Source organism: Cydia fagiglandana, chromosome 19 (genome assembly GCF_963556715.1).
Source record: "Cydia fagiglandana chromosome 19, ilCydFagi1.1, whole genome shotgun sequence".
NCBI classification, from domain to species: Eukaryota; Metazoa; Arthropoda; class Insecta; order Lepidoptera; family Tortricidae; genus Cydia; species Cydia fagiglandana.
This window is the reverse complement of record NC_085950.1, coordinates 7,265,831-7,280,750: the sequence shown is the minus strand read 5'-3', so window position 1 is coordinate 7,280,750 and position 14,920 is coordinate 7,265,831. Positions and strand designations below refer to the sequence as shown.

General features: G+C 38.5%; 1 protein-coding gene across 2 annotated transcripts in view; it reads left to right on the top strand.

Moving 5' to 3' along the window:
• Window positions 1-623: 623 nt before the first annotated feature.
• The window catches only part of LOC134673984 (zinc finger protein ubi-d4), a 39,693-nt gene continuing 25,396 nt past the window's right edge, over window positions 624-14,920 (top strand). For both annotated transcript variants that reach the window (XM_063532036.1, XM_063532035.1), the window contains exons 1-6: window positions 624-716; window positions 875-984; window positions 1,092-1,185; window positions 2,204-2,384; window positions 2,939-3,142; window positions 3,725-3,806. In XM_063532036.1, the coding sequence (XP_063388106.1) occupies window positions 661-716; window positions 875-984; window positions 1,092-1,185; window positions 2,204-2,384; window positions 2,939-3,142; window positions 3,725-3,806 (727 nt within the window). In that variant the 5' untranslated portion in view covers window positions 624-660. The remainder of the gene's footprint in view (window positions 717-874; window positions 985-1,091; window positions 1,186-2,203; window positions 2,385-2,938; window positions 3,143-3,724; window positions 3,807-14,920) is intronic.

Sequence of the window (14,920 nt, the reverse complement as noted above, 5' to 3'; positions counted from 1 at the left end):
TTTTAACCATTCAAACGAATTACACTGATGTTGTTAAGTTGCTGCCAGCCTAGATCTTGGATAGTAGTGGATAGTAGTTATTAAGTTAGCCTTTTGAACATTTATTTTAAAGGCAACATTAACCGGAAATGAATCAAGGCTACGTCATTACTAATGTCAAATCATAATTAATATTGACAAAGAATAATTAAGTAAATATAAAACATTAAATTAGCTTACAAATAATAATACAAACTATCTCTAAACTAAATAAACTTAAAATAAAAGCCTATAAATAAAAAACGTCCCCCAAGTCACTGCCGATAGGCAGTGTGCCCAGAAGGCTGGCCGCATTGCCACGTTGTATGGCAATACTTATGCGTTGAGCAAAATACTGGCCAGCCCTCTGGTCTCCTGCGGCATCTATAAGGCGCTCCGCTAAGGCCCTGTACATACGGCGCGCGCTTGGCCCCCACGGCCCCAGCGTTTCGACCCCAAACGCCTCAAAAATATAACTACTGCCAAGGGTGGCATATTTGCGGCGTTTGAGGTCTTCTGCCATGGACGCGGCATGACCAGCATCTCTGCTGGTGCCCGGAAGGTGGGACGGCGCGAGGGTGTCAACACATGTGGCATCCCAGACTAGAAACGTCAACGTCATTACGTCAAGCGTCTGCTAAAATGGCGGCCGCCGAGATTCAGATCGTGAATCCAGCAAATTTAGCAAAAATTGAGAGGTAATTGCAATAATTCTTATGTATTTAACATTAGAATGAACCAGATGTTCTTTACATATTAAATAACATGTAACTTCTTGGTTATTAATCCCGTTTGGTCAAATTAGTTCGACATCGCTTGTTTACTGTTTGTTGTATTTTCGCTTTTCCTGTTTCAGTTTTCTCAGTGATCCTAGTTATAAAGAAATTATAGAAAACTCTTCAACATTCAATACACGACTATGTGCCGAAAGAAGGATGCGTATGCCGTTTATAGACACCCAAACAGGTATGTTAAAAAATATTGATTTTGCATAGTGCGTCTCTCGTCTATGTTTATGTGCATCACTGTTGAGGGAAAGAGAGGGCGATTGATGTAATACTTGTTGTTTTTAGGCGTCGCTCAGACACACTGCAATCTGTTTATGAGCAGAAAGCAGCGTATGCCGGGTCAGAAGGAGGGCCAAGTTTATACATATCCTGCACAGAGGTAATAGTTGTTACGCATTATCTTGTAAGTTAATTAAAATATGTTACAAAATTATGGCAAAATCAAAGCTGGATAACACACAGCATCTAGGTATGGTAGGTATCTCTCATTAAAATGTTAAGAAACATTGACAATAATTTGCAAAATACATAATTGAAACCACCCATTTCCTCAAATATGTATAAGAGGATGCCAGTGCCCAGCAGTGTATGTAGGCTTTGTATTACCATTTCTTATCTCTTAAATTTAGAAATATAAATGCCATAAAAAATTGGGTTTAAAAACAAACTACATATTAATTTTTAACAAGCAGGAACGTCAGGCTGCGAACGATGGTATTAATCTTAGAATAAATGGAAAAGAGGAAAAATTACTGTCTTGGGTGAGACTTGAACTCACAGCTTCTGGTTTGATACTCCAGCACTCTGCCATCTGAGCCACCAAGACCTCATCCATAGCCAGAAATTCTACCATATTATGGGTCAAGGGGTCCTAGCGACAGCTACCATAAGAGTGTTACCCTTCTTAAACGGCGGTTAGATTTATTCTAAACTCCATATTGTCAGGGATAGTGCAATACTGCACATTTGCACAACTAACAAAGTTGATTAAGTCCTAAATTCAAACATTGTAACAAGGAAACTGAACCTTATTGGATTTGTTAGTTGTAATAATATATAATATGATTCCGTAATATTTTAGACAATTGTATTTTTTGTTTTCTAATGGTCTTATTGACATTTGTATATATTACTATTTCGACATTTGTAAATATTCCTCTGACATTTGTATATATATATTGTTTTTAATTTAGTGTAAGTTATGTTACTATTTTTAATTTTAATTTTATTTTGTATTGTGTATTTTGACATGTGTTTTTGACATTAAAGATATTGAATTGAATTGAATAATCCTTCAAGTACAGAAATGTCGACTATCTATTAATGGTGAAAACCTTTCACATTTGATATTTGCCGATTTGTTATTTACCCAAAATTTAATATGGATGTATTTGTAGATGGCGCAAAGCCCGTCGGCAGTACCTCACCATGGCCTCGTCACGATGGGGCTGGAGCGGGGCCTCAGACTTGGCCGACAACACGGGGGAGGGCGAGAATAGTTCCGGGATACCTGGCGAGGCACTGGTCGCGGAAGACAGTCGTGACGGATCACAAACTGCTGCTAAGGATGACCCTAAGGTATTTAGAATTAGTTACTATTTTATTTTCCATGATGGGCTTAATTTCTTGTTATCCATCACAGAAAGATCACAAATCCACACAGAAAGAACCGCCTCGCGAGGAATTTGTCGCGCGAAACAGCCTACCAGTTGCTTCGCGTGGCAATTTCTTCGCAAGGCATTCTCTGTGGGACCGTCTCTTCATAAAAAGACAAAGTTCAAAATAGATTGAGAAGGAGGTTCAAACAAAACAAAACCTCGATTCTTTTTCTTCCTGGTATCCTCATGGCTGAGGGACATGACGAATGTGGACACTTTTCACCAGCGCTCGCCAAGCCACTCTGTCTTGGGCCCAGTGCATGCTAGCATGCAATGTGGCGTTTGTCACTGACGTTATTCGGTCCGTCCAACGCGTGGCCATACGTCCACCGCTACGCTTCCTTGCCTAGCGGCCAGTAATACGGAGTTTTCCAGGCTATCCGGCCCTGTTCTGCTCAGATGGCCGAAGAAACCAAGTACACGTTGGGAGCAAACAGTGGAGAGCCTCGTTCTAATGTTAACCTCGATTCACAGGAATGGTTCTACGACGAGCTAGCGATGGACGAGATAGAGGCCGGCGACGACCAGGATGCGGAGTCAGATGAGGATTACTTCGACGACACATACGCGAACAGGCGTAAGCGGCGAGGAGGCGCCACGCCTACGGGGCCCGGGTCCCGAGGCGGACGCACTAGGAAATCACAGCCGGATGATACGCCGGCTAAGAGAGGCAGAGCGGTGAGTGGACTTATTAATGTTTATTTAGATCGGTGGCAAATAAGCATTCAGCCCCCAAAATAGTAAAATATTTTTAGTTATTTTACATTTTCTGAGGCTAAACAAATTATCATCAAAGGCTAAAGGACGCTAGTTTCATGCCAAAGGGGTATGGAAAGGAGTCTACTTAGAATAAGAAAAATTTACAAGATCAGACATTCCATAGTCAGAGAGAGAACTAAGATTATAGACGCACTAAGCCAGGCTCAGAAGCAAAAATGGAGATGGGCTGGCACCTCACACGCAACAGCCTGGAAAGGTCCAGTTGGAAAAAGGAAGACAAGATGACCATTGGCACGCTGGTCTGATGATATAATTAAAATAGCAGAGGCCAACTGGATATGGGAGGCCCAAGACCGAAAAAATGGAAGAATCTGGAAGAGGGCTATACCTCTTAGGAGGGCTCGGGAGTAACTTACGACAGTTGAATTAAGCTTTAAGTTAGAACCCAAGATTAAGTTTTGTTACCCAGAAATAATAAAGGCTTTCACAATTAACAATTTTACATTTTAGCAATCAGTTGAATGAACTCCTTTTCCACAGGGCCGCGGCCGCAAGCGCGTGGGTCAAGCCACACTGCCCTACGAGGTCCCCGGCGAGGGCGACAAGCCCTTCGGATGCGAACGTAAGTCCAGCCGGAGGAGACACTAGTCTCATCTTCGCTGCTCAGGTCCTACAATTATATATAGTTGACAACTCAGTTCCATAGAACTTTACTAATTTTAGAGTTAAAGGTGGTAGTCGTTTTTAGGTTTTCGGGATGTCCTGAAAACCCTGGAAATTACTACCTCATTATTATTATATCACAAAATATAGGGTAATTCGCCAGTAACTGGCCACCCAGACTAAAAATGAATTCTATTCGCCTATAAATAGAATTCATTTTAGTATAATGTGGCCAGCTATCAATAGCTGGCCACATTATACTAAAATGAATTCTGTTTATAGGTGAATAGAATTCAATTTTAGTTTAGGGCGGCCAGTTACTAAAAGTGGCCAGTTGGCGTATTATCCTACCTTCATTTCTCTATTGGTATTACCGTAAAACTAAAAATAGATCAGTTCTATGGAGTTACAGGGAAATAGCAGTTGACGGTCTCTTATGTGACTTTAAATATTTATCTGTAATTACTCGCAAATGAAAAGAAAAAATCTTCATAATTGCCTGTTAATATATTAATTATTAACCTCCTAAGGCCCAAGGTCCTACCTATAGCACTTATTCAGTTCAATGAAATTTAAATCATTCAATTGGATCAGAGTCGCATTTGTTTTGTTTTGTTAAATTTTCAAACAAAACCAAAATTAACTCTATTCCCCGCACGAAAGGTTAAAATTTCAGTGGCAAATTCTGAACTTTTTCATTTGCATGGTTTTAGGAGGTAGGAGGATATATTTACATTAAATAGGTCACAATTCGCCTCTTTAGTTTTCGTGGAGACCGTCAGCTTCTTGAATAAACTGTTGAAGTGTAATAGAAGCAATCCTAAGCATTTATACCCAATACTAGTTCATTCCTGTGTACCAGTTCCAAGCCAGTCTGCTGCCAGACGGAGATGTTCGGATATTACCCTCAAACAAGCAATATTTTACCCAAATGTAACTTTGGGACCAATCCCGAAAACGCGAAAAAAAAATTTGTCCTCCCATAGAAAATGGACCAGCCAAAATGTATGAAACATCCAATTTTTTTCTCGTGATTTCGGGGTTGGCCCCATAGTAAAAGTTGCTCAGTATAATCCCAAAGCCTCCCTGGCAACGGGAGTGCATTATTTTTGCCCAACCTGTATATTCAACCAATCACATACACAACACACATTCTTTTTTCTGATTTTGTTATAAATGAATATTAATTAGTTCTATATTTTTTTAGCATGTAAGGTATCCGAACGTCTCCTGAATAGTTTTGTAGCAACCGCAACCATAGAATATATATAAACAATTATCAATAAAAAAACAAACAGCTTAGATAAATATTATTTTTAGCATTCTCGCTATAACAATATCGGTGAAATTTTCCTGTGTTTCCAAATAAGTATATGATTTTGAGTAGTTTAATCTGATTCCAGAAATGTAGCAAAAAACTAAGTTTATATACATACTCACTAAACTAATTAAAGAAGATAGGCTTGAAGTATTTCCACAAAAAGTTAGGCACAAACATGGCTATTCGATTAAATTGTGTTCACGAGTACTGTATAGTAATTACAGTACAATTGAGGATTTAATGCCTTAATGTGTTCTATACATATAGTTGACCAAGGTACATTATTCGTATTTAATCAATACCAATAAAAATGGCCCCAAGTGAATGGGACAAGGGCAAGAGAATGATGATGAATCAATACCAATAAAATCAAACTTAAGATCTATTATCCTACAGTATAATTTTTTGAGTGATTTGACAAGTCGCGATTGCCGACCTTAGTTGAAATGTAAGATTGGTCGGTAATCCTTAGAAAAATCTTAGGTGTCGTCTTGGGTCGTCCCATTCGTTTTTCGTCAAGTTCTTAAATTAGTACTATTCTGCTTTCGTCACTCATTCTACATTCGTCCCAATCGTCGGTGGCTTTCAATGTAGAATGAGTGACGAAATCAGAATAGGACTAATTTAAGAACTTGACGAAAAACGAATGGGACGACCCAAGACGATACCAAGTCTTAGAGTAAATAATAGAATTGGTTTTATAGGCGAGTTTTACATGATACACTGTACCTCAGGTGAAAACTATATTCATTGCTCAATAGTTACTAATTGCAATACATGGAGTTTGAATAGGACCTGAGCTTCCGTAGAATAAAATAAGTGTTCCGTGAACAAAGTTTTGTACGGAACACTAAAAATGCGGATGTGAATCTATTATTGACATAGAAACGTCGCAAACTTTTCTGAAATATCTTAGTTCTTAACATTTCTGAAATATTTCATGATTGAACGTAGGAAATATTACGCATAACCCTGGGTTAAGGGCAACACTAGTACTAACTGTAAACAAACCGCCTTGATACATGTATATCATATTAATTCGTAACAAATAATATGAAAATTTGGATAAAAGCTGTTTAAGGCATAGTATATGATATGATAAAAAATACCGGCCCAACGTTATATAGAACTGAACATAGTCACAGAATAAATAATTGTATTAGGTAAAGAAGATTCACTCTCTAACAAAACGCGTCTGTTACGATTAGGACAGATAACGCCGCTAGGTGGCGCAAGCGCCACGCGCGGCTTATGGCTAGCCACCAAAATTGGTGTGGGACGGATGTACTTGTTGCAAAGCGACGAAATCGCGGAGTGAGCCACGCCTGACATAGTACGAATTTAATCTAACCCAAGAATCGACAAACCAGTAATAGTGAACGTTTTAATCTTTTCATCGTACAATAATCGATTCACATCCGCTTAGGTTTACCGAGATGACTATATTATTAGGCCACTAGTATAGATTGAGAGTAGGAAATGCAATATTTTCTTTGCAACATAGACTTATATCTCAGGACGGGCCTTACGGGCACTAAAAATAGCACTAGTTCAGCCATGAATCTAGTATTAAACTGGATTGGGCATGAGTGGTGGGGATAACTGACAGAACGGGATAGTCTTATGTATCTTTCAGTAGGAGTAGCAGCGAAAGCGCTATTATTGTTTGTCCTTGTCACAGTCTCACATTTTATTTGTTCCCCACCTTTTTTTTAGTATTGATAATGGTGGGCAACAAATGAATTCGACCAATCACAGTGTCGCATTTGCGTATGTTTTGTCCCTCACGGAGGCACGCGTATACCACTTCTATAGGATGCTACTTCTATGAGTTCAGCGGTGTCACTCACGGATTAAAGCCAATCGTGCAGTCTAATGGTTCCTCTACACGATGGGCCGACGCCGGCCACTCCAAGGGACGCATTTATGCGTTAGAGGGAGCAAGTGATATTGCTATCTCTTTCTAACGCATGGCTGCGTCCCTTGGAGTGGCCGGCGTTGGCCCATCGTGTAGAGGAGCCATAACGCAACTAGTTGCGACCAATCGCGCGCGTGATGCGAACTCATCTACCAATCGCGTTGTAGCGGTGTCACACCGCTGTACTGGCCCTATTCATGCACCATTCTTATCGCCCGTAAGGCAATGGTCCCACCGCGAGCTAGTAAGCTATGAGCTATCGCCTATAAACACGAACAAAAGATAAGCACTCCCGTGTAAATAAAAGAGACACGGCGATATTTATAGTTACTCGCCCAGCGGTGAGCTATAAATATCGCCGTGTCTCTTATTTACACGGGAGTGCTTATCTTTTGTTCGTGTTTATAGCCGATAGCTCATAGCTTATAGCTCGCGGTGGGACCAGTGCCTAAGACCAGTCCTGAGATATAATACGTCAATGCATTGCAATGAAAAATTGGTTTTCTCAGTAAATATCTTATAATATTTCAACTCGAAATAAGTCATCCCTGTAATGTAGGCCAAATTTTTAGCCACAATCTTCTCATAAGCTAACATCGATTGTCTAAAACAAAATAAAAAGGAAGAGAGAAGTCATCTAAGGTGTTTTATAAGCGTCGTTTTAAAACTTATGTCACTAGATGGCGCTGCTATCATTCAATTTAGTACGGCGGTGTTAAATAGTTATTAGAGTCAGACCGCGAAGAGTCTGCAGCGATTTTGATAGCTCACGCAGTGCAAGTGTCCTTTTAAACGTCAAAACTTCTATGAAATAAGACGTGTAAATAACACTTGCACTACGTGGGCTATTCAAATCGCTGCAGACTTTTCTTGATCTAACTCTAGGAAGCTTAATACAAGACCCGTTTTATGTAGTAATTGTATGTTCAAATTAAGAATTACATATGATTATGGGTCTCTATTGTTTCCCAAATAGTTTTAAGTCATAATGTATTGTTTGTCCGAATTTTCGTTAGTCATAATTGGTTTTTCTCAGAAACGCGTAACTTTTCAGGATTGCCCTAAAACAAACCTAACCTATCTATAGAATAACCTTAGGAAAATCCTGAAAAGTAACGGTTTCAGTTTTATGACTAACGATAATATGACAAACAATACATTATGACTTAAAACTTTATGGGAAACAAAGGGACCCCATGATTATGATTGGGAAGGTTGTGGTCGAATAGGTAATTCTAGATAAATTCCTTTACGGATTATATCAAGTAAAGTAAGGGTAATAGTTATAGTCTAGTAGCGCAGGGCCAATGAGTACTGTAGTTTAATAATAATCGACTCAGGCGTGCAATAAATCCGGGGCGATTTTTAGACAGTATTATTTTACATATCCATAAATTAATTTCAAATATTTCGATGCGAAGTAATCACTGTGGTGTGCCTTTTGTCATCTCTTAACCGATTCGGGGCTGATGACACGCCTGCCGTGTCATCAATGTTTTTTACGTGTGGCGTATGACACGGGAGGAGTGTCATCATATTCTATGGCGCATGGCATGGCTGCCATGTCATGAAATGGTTGTTCTGCGCCACAGCCAAAAGTTTTCAAAAATGGAACACGCAACGAATCGGTTCTAGCCTTAGGCACTTAACACACTGGATCCGATTCGCACGTCGCTCCGATTTTTGATAGTATCGATAGATGGCGCTAGTGTGCCGGTTATGCATACGACTTGGAGTTCTACATCGCCCTATCAAAATTTTTGGTACAAGGCTTTAGTTAGAGCCACCCCACACTATTATAGCGTCTCCGGAGCGTCGGCGTCTACTCAACTGTGGCTGTTGGTAGACGCAACTGCGCAGCAACGCCATTTTTCATAGCGCTGAGTAGACGTCGACGCTCAAAAGACGCTAGTGTCGGGTCTACCTAAGGTTGACAATCATTTTAATTTTAGGGTATATGTTTCTAAAAATCGCCCTTATATTGGAATTGCGTTTAGATATTTCGTGTAGAGTGACTTTTCGTCGGTCACAGAAATACTTTATTAATGTCGCTCTACTCGATTCAGTATTTGATATATTTTTGTGTGTCAAATATAACTCCAATTTAACGTTCGGTGTGATTGGTCCTTTAATATTAATTTGACACACAAGAAAAACAAGTGAAGTTTTCATGCAAAAGTCAACTGTCTCTATTGACATCCGACGGACCTTTCGCTTGAGAACTACACACATGGTATGTACATAGCAGGTTGAGTCATGCCTTTTATAGTGTATGGACGTGTATGATAGTATAGTTTAAGCGAATCTCTTAATGGTTATCTGTTTATATAAATATTTATTGTATTTGACTTCCAATCATGTGTGTAGATTTTAAATTTCACTTTTGTGTACCATTACAATGTTTTTATGGTAGGACGAAAGTTAAATTAGGACGTTTTTAAAGTCGTGCCGTTTTTAAACTTATTCTTCTTTAAAATGCTTCTTTAAAAATGTGGACTTAGAGCAAGAATTGTCGAAGTTCAAGATGAATAAGATGATAATCTAAACAGCATTCGACCGAAATTGGATTTTTGTGGAAACGGAAGGTTCCGTTTTGCTGTACATTCGGCGGTAACAACCTCCAGCCGAAACATGATTTAATAAATAAATATACCGAATAATAGAATATGATAGATTTTTATGCCTTAACCTGCCGAAACCGAAACTATAAAATCTTGTTACTTTCGGCGTGACCGAAAGGTTTAGCAAGTTTTTTGATCAGAACTGAAGTTCAGCCGAAACATTATATTTAGTGTCGAAACAGGTACAAAAATAAATTAGTAAAAAATATAGTGACTTTAAAAACGTTAGAAATGTACCTATTCGCAATTTTAGAAAACGCTTATTGGTTTTACTTTTAATGTTTAGATTTATCGCCATATTTATTATATTATAATATGGTTGCCTTTTTCTTAGTGTAATCAGAGAGTAAAGAGGTTTTAGTAAAAATACATCCAAAGGCAAATCATACTATTCTCTGTACCTTTAGGTATTTAAAATGAAAATAAACAAAATCTACCCTCAAATGGCTCCTTAGTTGAGGGTAGATGAAAACATTACACGACCAAATAATGTATGTTTTGTATTTGGTTGGTTAACCAATTAATGCTATAACTAACCCGAAAATGTACAAATTGTTTCTTTACTGTTTTTTAAATACCTAAAGATCAGTCTATATCAACAACGTAAAATTAAATGGCTTTTCTATGTAACTCTTTATCTCATTTCTACTCTTTACTCTGTGTTGTATGTAATAGTTAAAATTCGTTTTATTTATAAGATACTCGGCATATTTTATTAGCAGCTATTAAATTAAATAATTAGTAAGTTTATCAAAAATTTTAGATCACCTGTTAAAATGTATGATCCAAAACGGATTGCATTTAAATAAAATACGGCTTAGGCAAAGTATTTATTGTAGTTTAACGTAGCTGAATTTCTCATAAGGGCTGTTACACACTAGCAAATCCTAATGTGTAAGGGCCCTTAGCGTCAATTAAAAAAAAACCGAAAGTGCAAAATTTGTATAACACATATATAAAATGTTAATGTGACAGGAATTTGTGACACCAATTATATAAATAAAATATAAAATTGACACTGCCACGTAATATATTTTGTACGGATCGGTTGTAGGCGTATTGTATTGTACTGTTGGCATATTGTGTAGGTTAGCATAGGTTTATGTTTTTAATGTAGATTGTAATGAGCGGCTGCGATTGGCTTATGATCATCGTTGGTTTTTCTTCTATCAAAAAAAATCACATTTTAACACTTTTAACGGCAATGTGTACCAGAATACACTTCTTTCATTTTTGAGCGTATACGCATATAGATCGCTTCCAACCGGTACGAGTGGAGGTCCAACGGGTAGGGTCCAATTTGAGTTTTCATGTAAAATACTCAGATCATAATATGAAAAATTATGCACGGTAATAATGACACTCCAAAGGGCAATGGAGAGGGCTATGCTTGGAATCTCTGCGTGATCGCATCAGAAATGCGGCCATCCGCAGCAGAACCAAAGTAACCGATGTAGCCCTCCGCATCGCTAAACTTAAGTGGCAGTGGGCGGGGCACATTGCCCGTAGAACAGATGGCCGTTGGGGCGGAAAGGTTCTCGAGTGGCGAGCACGTACCGGATGGCGCAGCGTGGGTAGACCCCCCACAAGGTGGACTGACGACCCGGTGAAGGTCGCGGGAGTCCGCTGGATGCGGGTGGCGCAAGACCGGTCATTGTGGCACTCTTTGGGGGAGGCCTATGTTTAGCAGTGGACGTCCCCTGGCTGATATGATGATGAATAAGGACACTCTATTCAACTTTTGATTTTAATAATTTTCACTCATCGCCGTTAATGTATGGCGGCGGTAAGCAGCAAGTTAAGGCATTTAAGAAAAATTGTATGTATGATCTTAGGCGTGTCGCAGCCTGCCCTATCATTATTCTAAATGGGATCTTATGAGAATCACAATTGTAATCACAATCCTAGTAGTACCTAACTCATCGTGCACTCATCGGTTTGTCGTCTGTGATACATTATTTATTTCATCCTCAACTAATTTATATGTACTAGGAATTTTACATGTATTTTTCAGTGCCTAAATGTTTTACTCAGTTTCGTAATGACTTACTTCGAAAACTACCTAATAAATGTACCCATTGAAAATTATTTTAAACGGTTACTCACATATTAAGACGACGTTTCGAACTCTTTTGAGGCTCTTCAACTGGAGCACAATTTCTACTGATCGAGCGCGCGACGTGTACACTCATGTCGATCATTCATCCGACTTAATAATAGGTGAATAACTCGCTTAAAATAACATGTCGGTACCAATTTATTAACTAAGTATTTTTTCTATTTGAAAATTCTTGTTGCGCAGAAAAAAAATCACTACTCGCTGCATTTTTTACTAGTTTTTGAAGTAATCATATTAGAAGCAAAACTTTCGCCACTGTATTTTTGGATGTGTTCGTTTGGCAACTTATTTAATCTATTTATATAAAAAAAAGCTGTAAATTATTAGGGAATTAGATCCAAACTATTATTAGCACCCAAAGATTGTTATGAATTTATACAAGAATATTTATGTTGAATAAGAAATAAAAGTATCCAATGTACCTGTTATTTGTTCGCTAATTTTGATTGGACTCCAAGTTTGGATCTTTTGTTGAATGATCTTTTAGTTTCGGGATGTGCATTTTGCGGATATTTTTCAAAATTTTTTTACGAATCTGGAAAATTGCCTTTGTTACGAGCTTTTATTTGTGATGTCCCACGGGTAAAGGTAGGTTATGGCGGTTGGCGCTTACGCTATTATTAACGCCGCTCCAATATTATTGCGGCGCTATGCGACGTAAGCGCCAGCCGCCATAAGGTACCTTTAAGGAACGTCACATTTAACTTGCCATATTTTTACGTATATTCGGGTAAAATCTTGCGAGATAAATTAGCCCCACTTCTCATTATTCGATTGAGCTATAACTTCGCATACATGGACGACAATGCAATATTATGGTACCATCGGGGTGATCTGATGATGGACACAGGAGGTGGCCATAGGAAACTCTGTGATAAAAAAAAGCAACCTAATTGTGTTTGCGTTTGTTAGAATTGTCTCGATGATTATTTTTTGCTTTTTAAAGGCTTCGTCACACAGGCGCGTTTTCCGGGCGGGGCGTGAGCGTTTTATAAGTAAAACCGCCCACGCCCCGCCCAGAAAACGCCTCTGCGTGACTAAACCTTAAAAGAAAAGTACAGTCGGCAATAAAAACTTGTATCAAAAAACTTTTTTAATAATATTTCTCAGATTTGTGTAAACTTTTTGGAATCTGTCCGCAACTCGTACATTATTAACGAAACCGTAATGTTTTTTGGTGAAAGTGTGTACATAATTGTAGCCTTGTGGCAGATCCAGTGATTTGAAGTCATCAATCGAACCCTCCCAGCGGCCTGCGTCCTCTAGAACTGACCATAGACTATTACGGCGAGCCGGCTATCTATGACATTATACAAGAACGCAAAAAAATTACCTTTAAAAACCCAAGAGAAGTTGAATCACGAATATTTTGTTTGAAAAATACAGTCGGACCAGCTAACTTTGGTTTTGCTGTGATATATTATGAAAGTGGACACTAAACAGATGGTTATTGTGTAAATGTGACGTTTTTAGTGATGCTTTAGACTTTGACTTTGACAGTTCAAGTCTGTGCAGAGCTTGGTTCGACCCAAATAACTGTAAATCTTTTGCGGTTCATATTTGTGTCAAAAAGATGTATGACCTCTAGCCGCCCATACGTCAAACCTTGCCAAGCGAAATGAAATTTTATTTTGTCAACACAAAGTTCAAATTAGAATGGAACAGGAGACCTTTTTATAGGTCTCTGGGCGGCTAGAGGATAGAGTCAGACCAAGAAGTCTGCAGAGATTTCGGCAGCGCACGCAGTGTTAGTGTTATTTATACGTCATAATTTCATAGACGTTTGACGTTCAAAATAACACGTGCACTGCGTGTGCTGTCAATCTCTGCAGACTTATCTTGGTTTAAATCTAGATTAATTTACCGAAATTTCAAAAGCATTCTAGTCTCACAAAAAAACGATATCACTTGAACAAAGATTTTAAACTTTAAAATGCTAAAATTAAAAAATGGCTACATAATATAAAAAAAAAAATGATTAAGGGCTAAAATCATACAAAACATTGCGTTCTTGTATAAGTCAACTTTTGTAGTATAGGTATTGATTGATGACGGAAAATGCTTGGAGATGATGATGATGACGATCCGCCGCCGTGGTAGTGCCTTGATCTGTTCTGATGACGTAGGCCCCCCCCCACCCCTAGGGGTAGGGGTATCCCTTTACGTGGTCATCACACCGATGCCCGGACACGCAGGTGTGTGAGCGGGTCACCGCTATAGCGATGGCCCGCTCGCACACCGGAGTGGAGCATCTATGTGTAGACCGATTTAATGATTATTTGAATAATGATAATGACTTGATGAGTGAAAAAGGCAGATGGAGGCACTACTGCGGTAAGTCGATTGATATTGTTATTTTAATACAATGTGTACGTTTTTTTACTTTTTTTAAATTATCAGATGTATCGAGAATGAAATTTATAACTCAAGATATATATACTTTTTTTTTTAATTTAAAATTTTACAAAAAGAAATACAATATCTAATACCTTAATATAGTGTTTCGCCAAACTGTGAGACACTTTGTTAATAGCGGTATTACTATAATTTTAGTAATACAGTGGTATTACTAAAAGAAATTAATATCTAGTTTGAATCTAAAATAGGTCCTTGATGCATTGTATCAATGCTGGCGGCATTTCCTCGCTGTATCGCAATGCTGATGCAACACAGCTACTGCCGTGAATGTGACAGAGTTTTATAATATCAAGTTTGGCCTGGCGGCTGGCCAGGCCAAACTTGATATTAAAAACTCTATACGAGGAAAAACCCTCTATTGCTGAGGACGCCGTCATCGAAATCGATGTGGAGGACTATACATACATTTTCAATACATCTGAGTGTGCATATATTGACGCATATATTTGACGACCAGTCTGGCCTAGTGGGTAGTGACCCTGCCTGTGAAGCCGATGGTCCTGGGTTCGAATCCCAGTAAGGGCATTTATTTGTGTGATGACACAGATATTTGTTCCTGAGTCGTGGTTGTTTTCTATGTATTTAAGTACATATTTATATATTATATGTATATATCGTTGTCTGAGTACCCACAACACAAGCCTTCTTGAGCTTACTGTGGGACTTAGTCAATCTG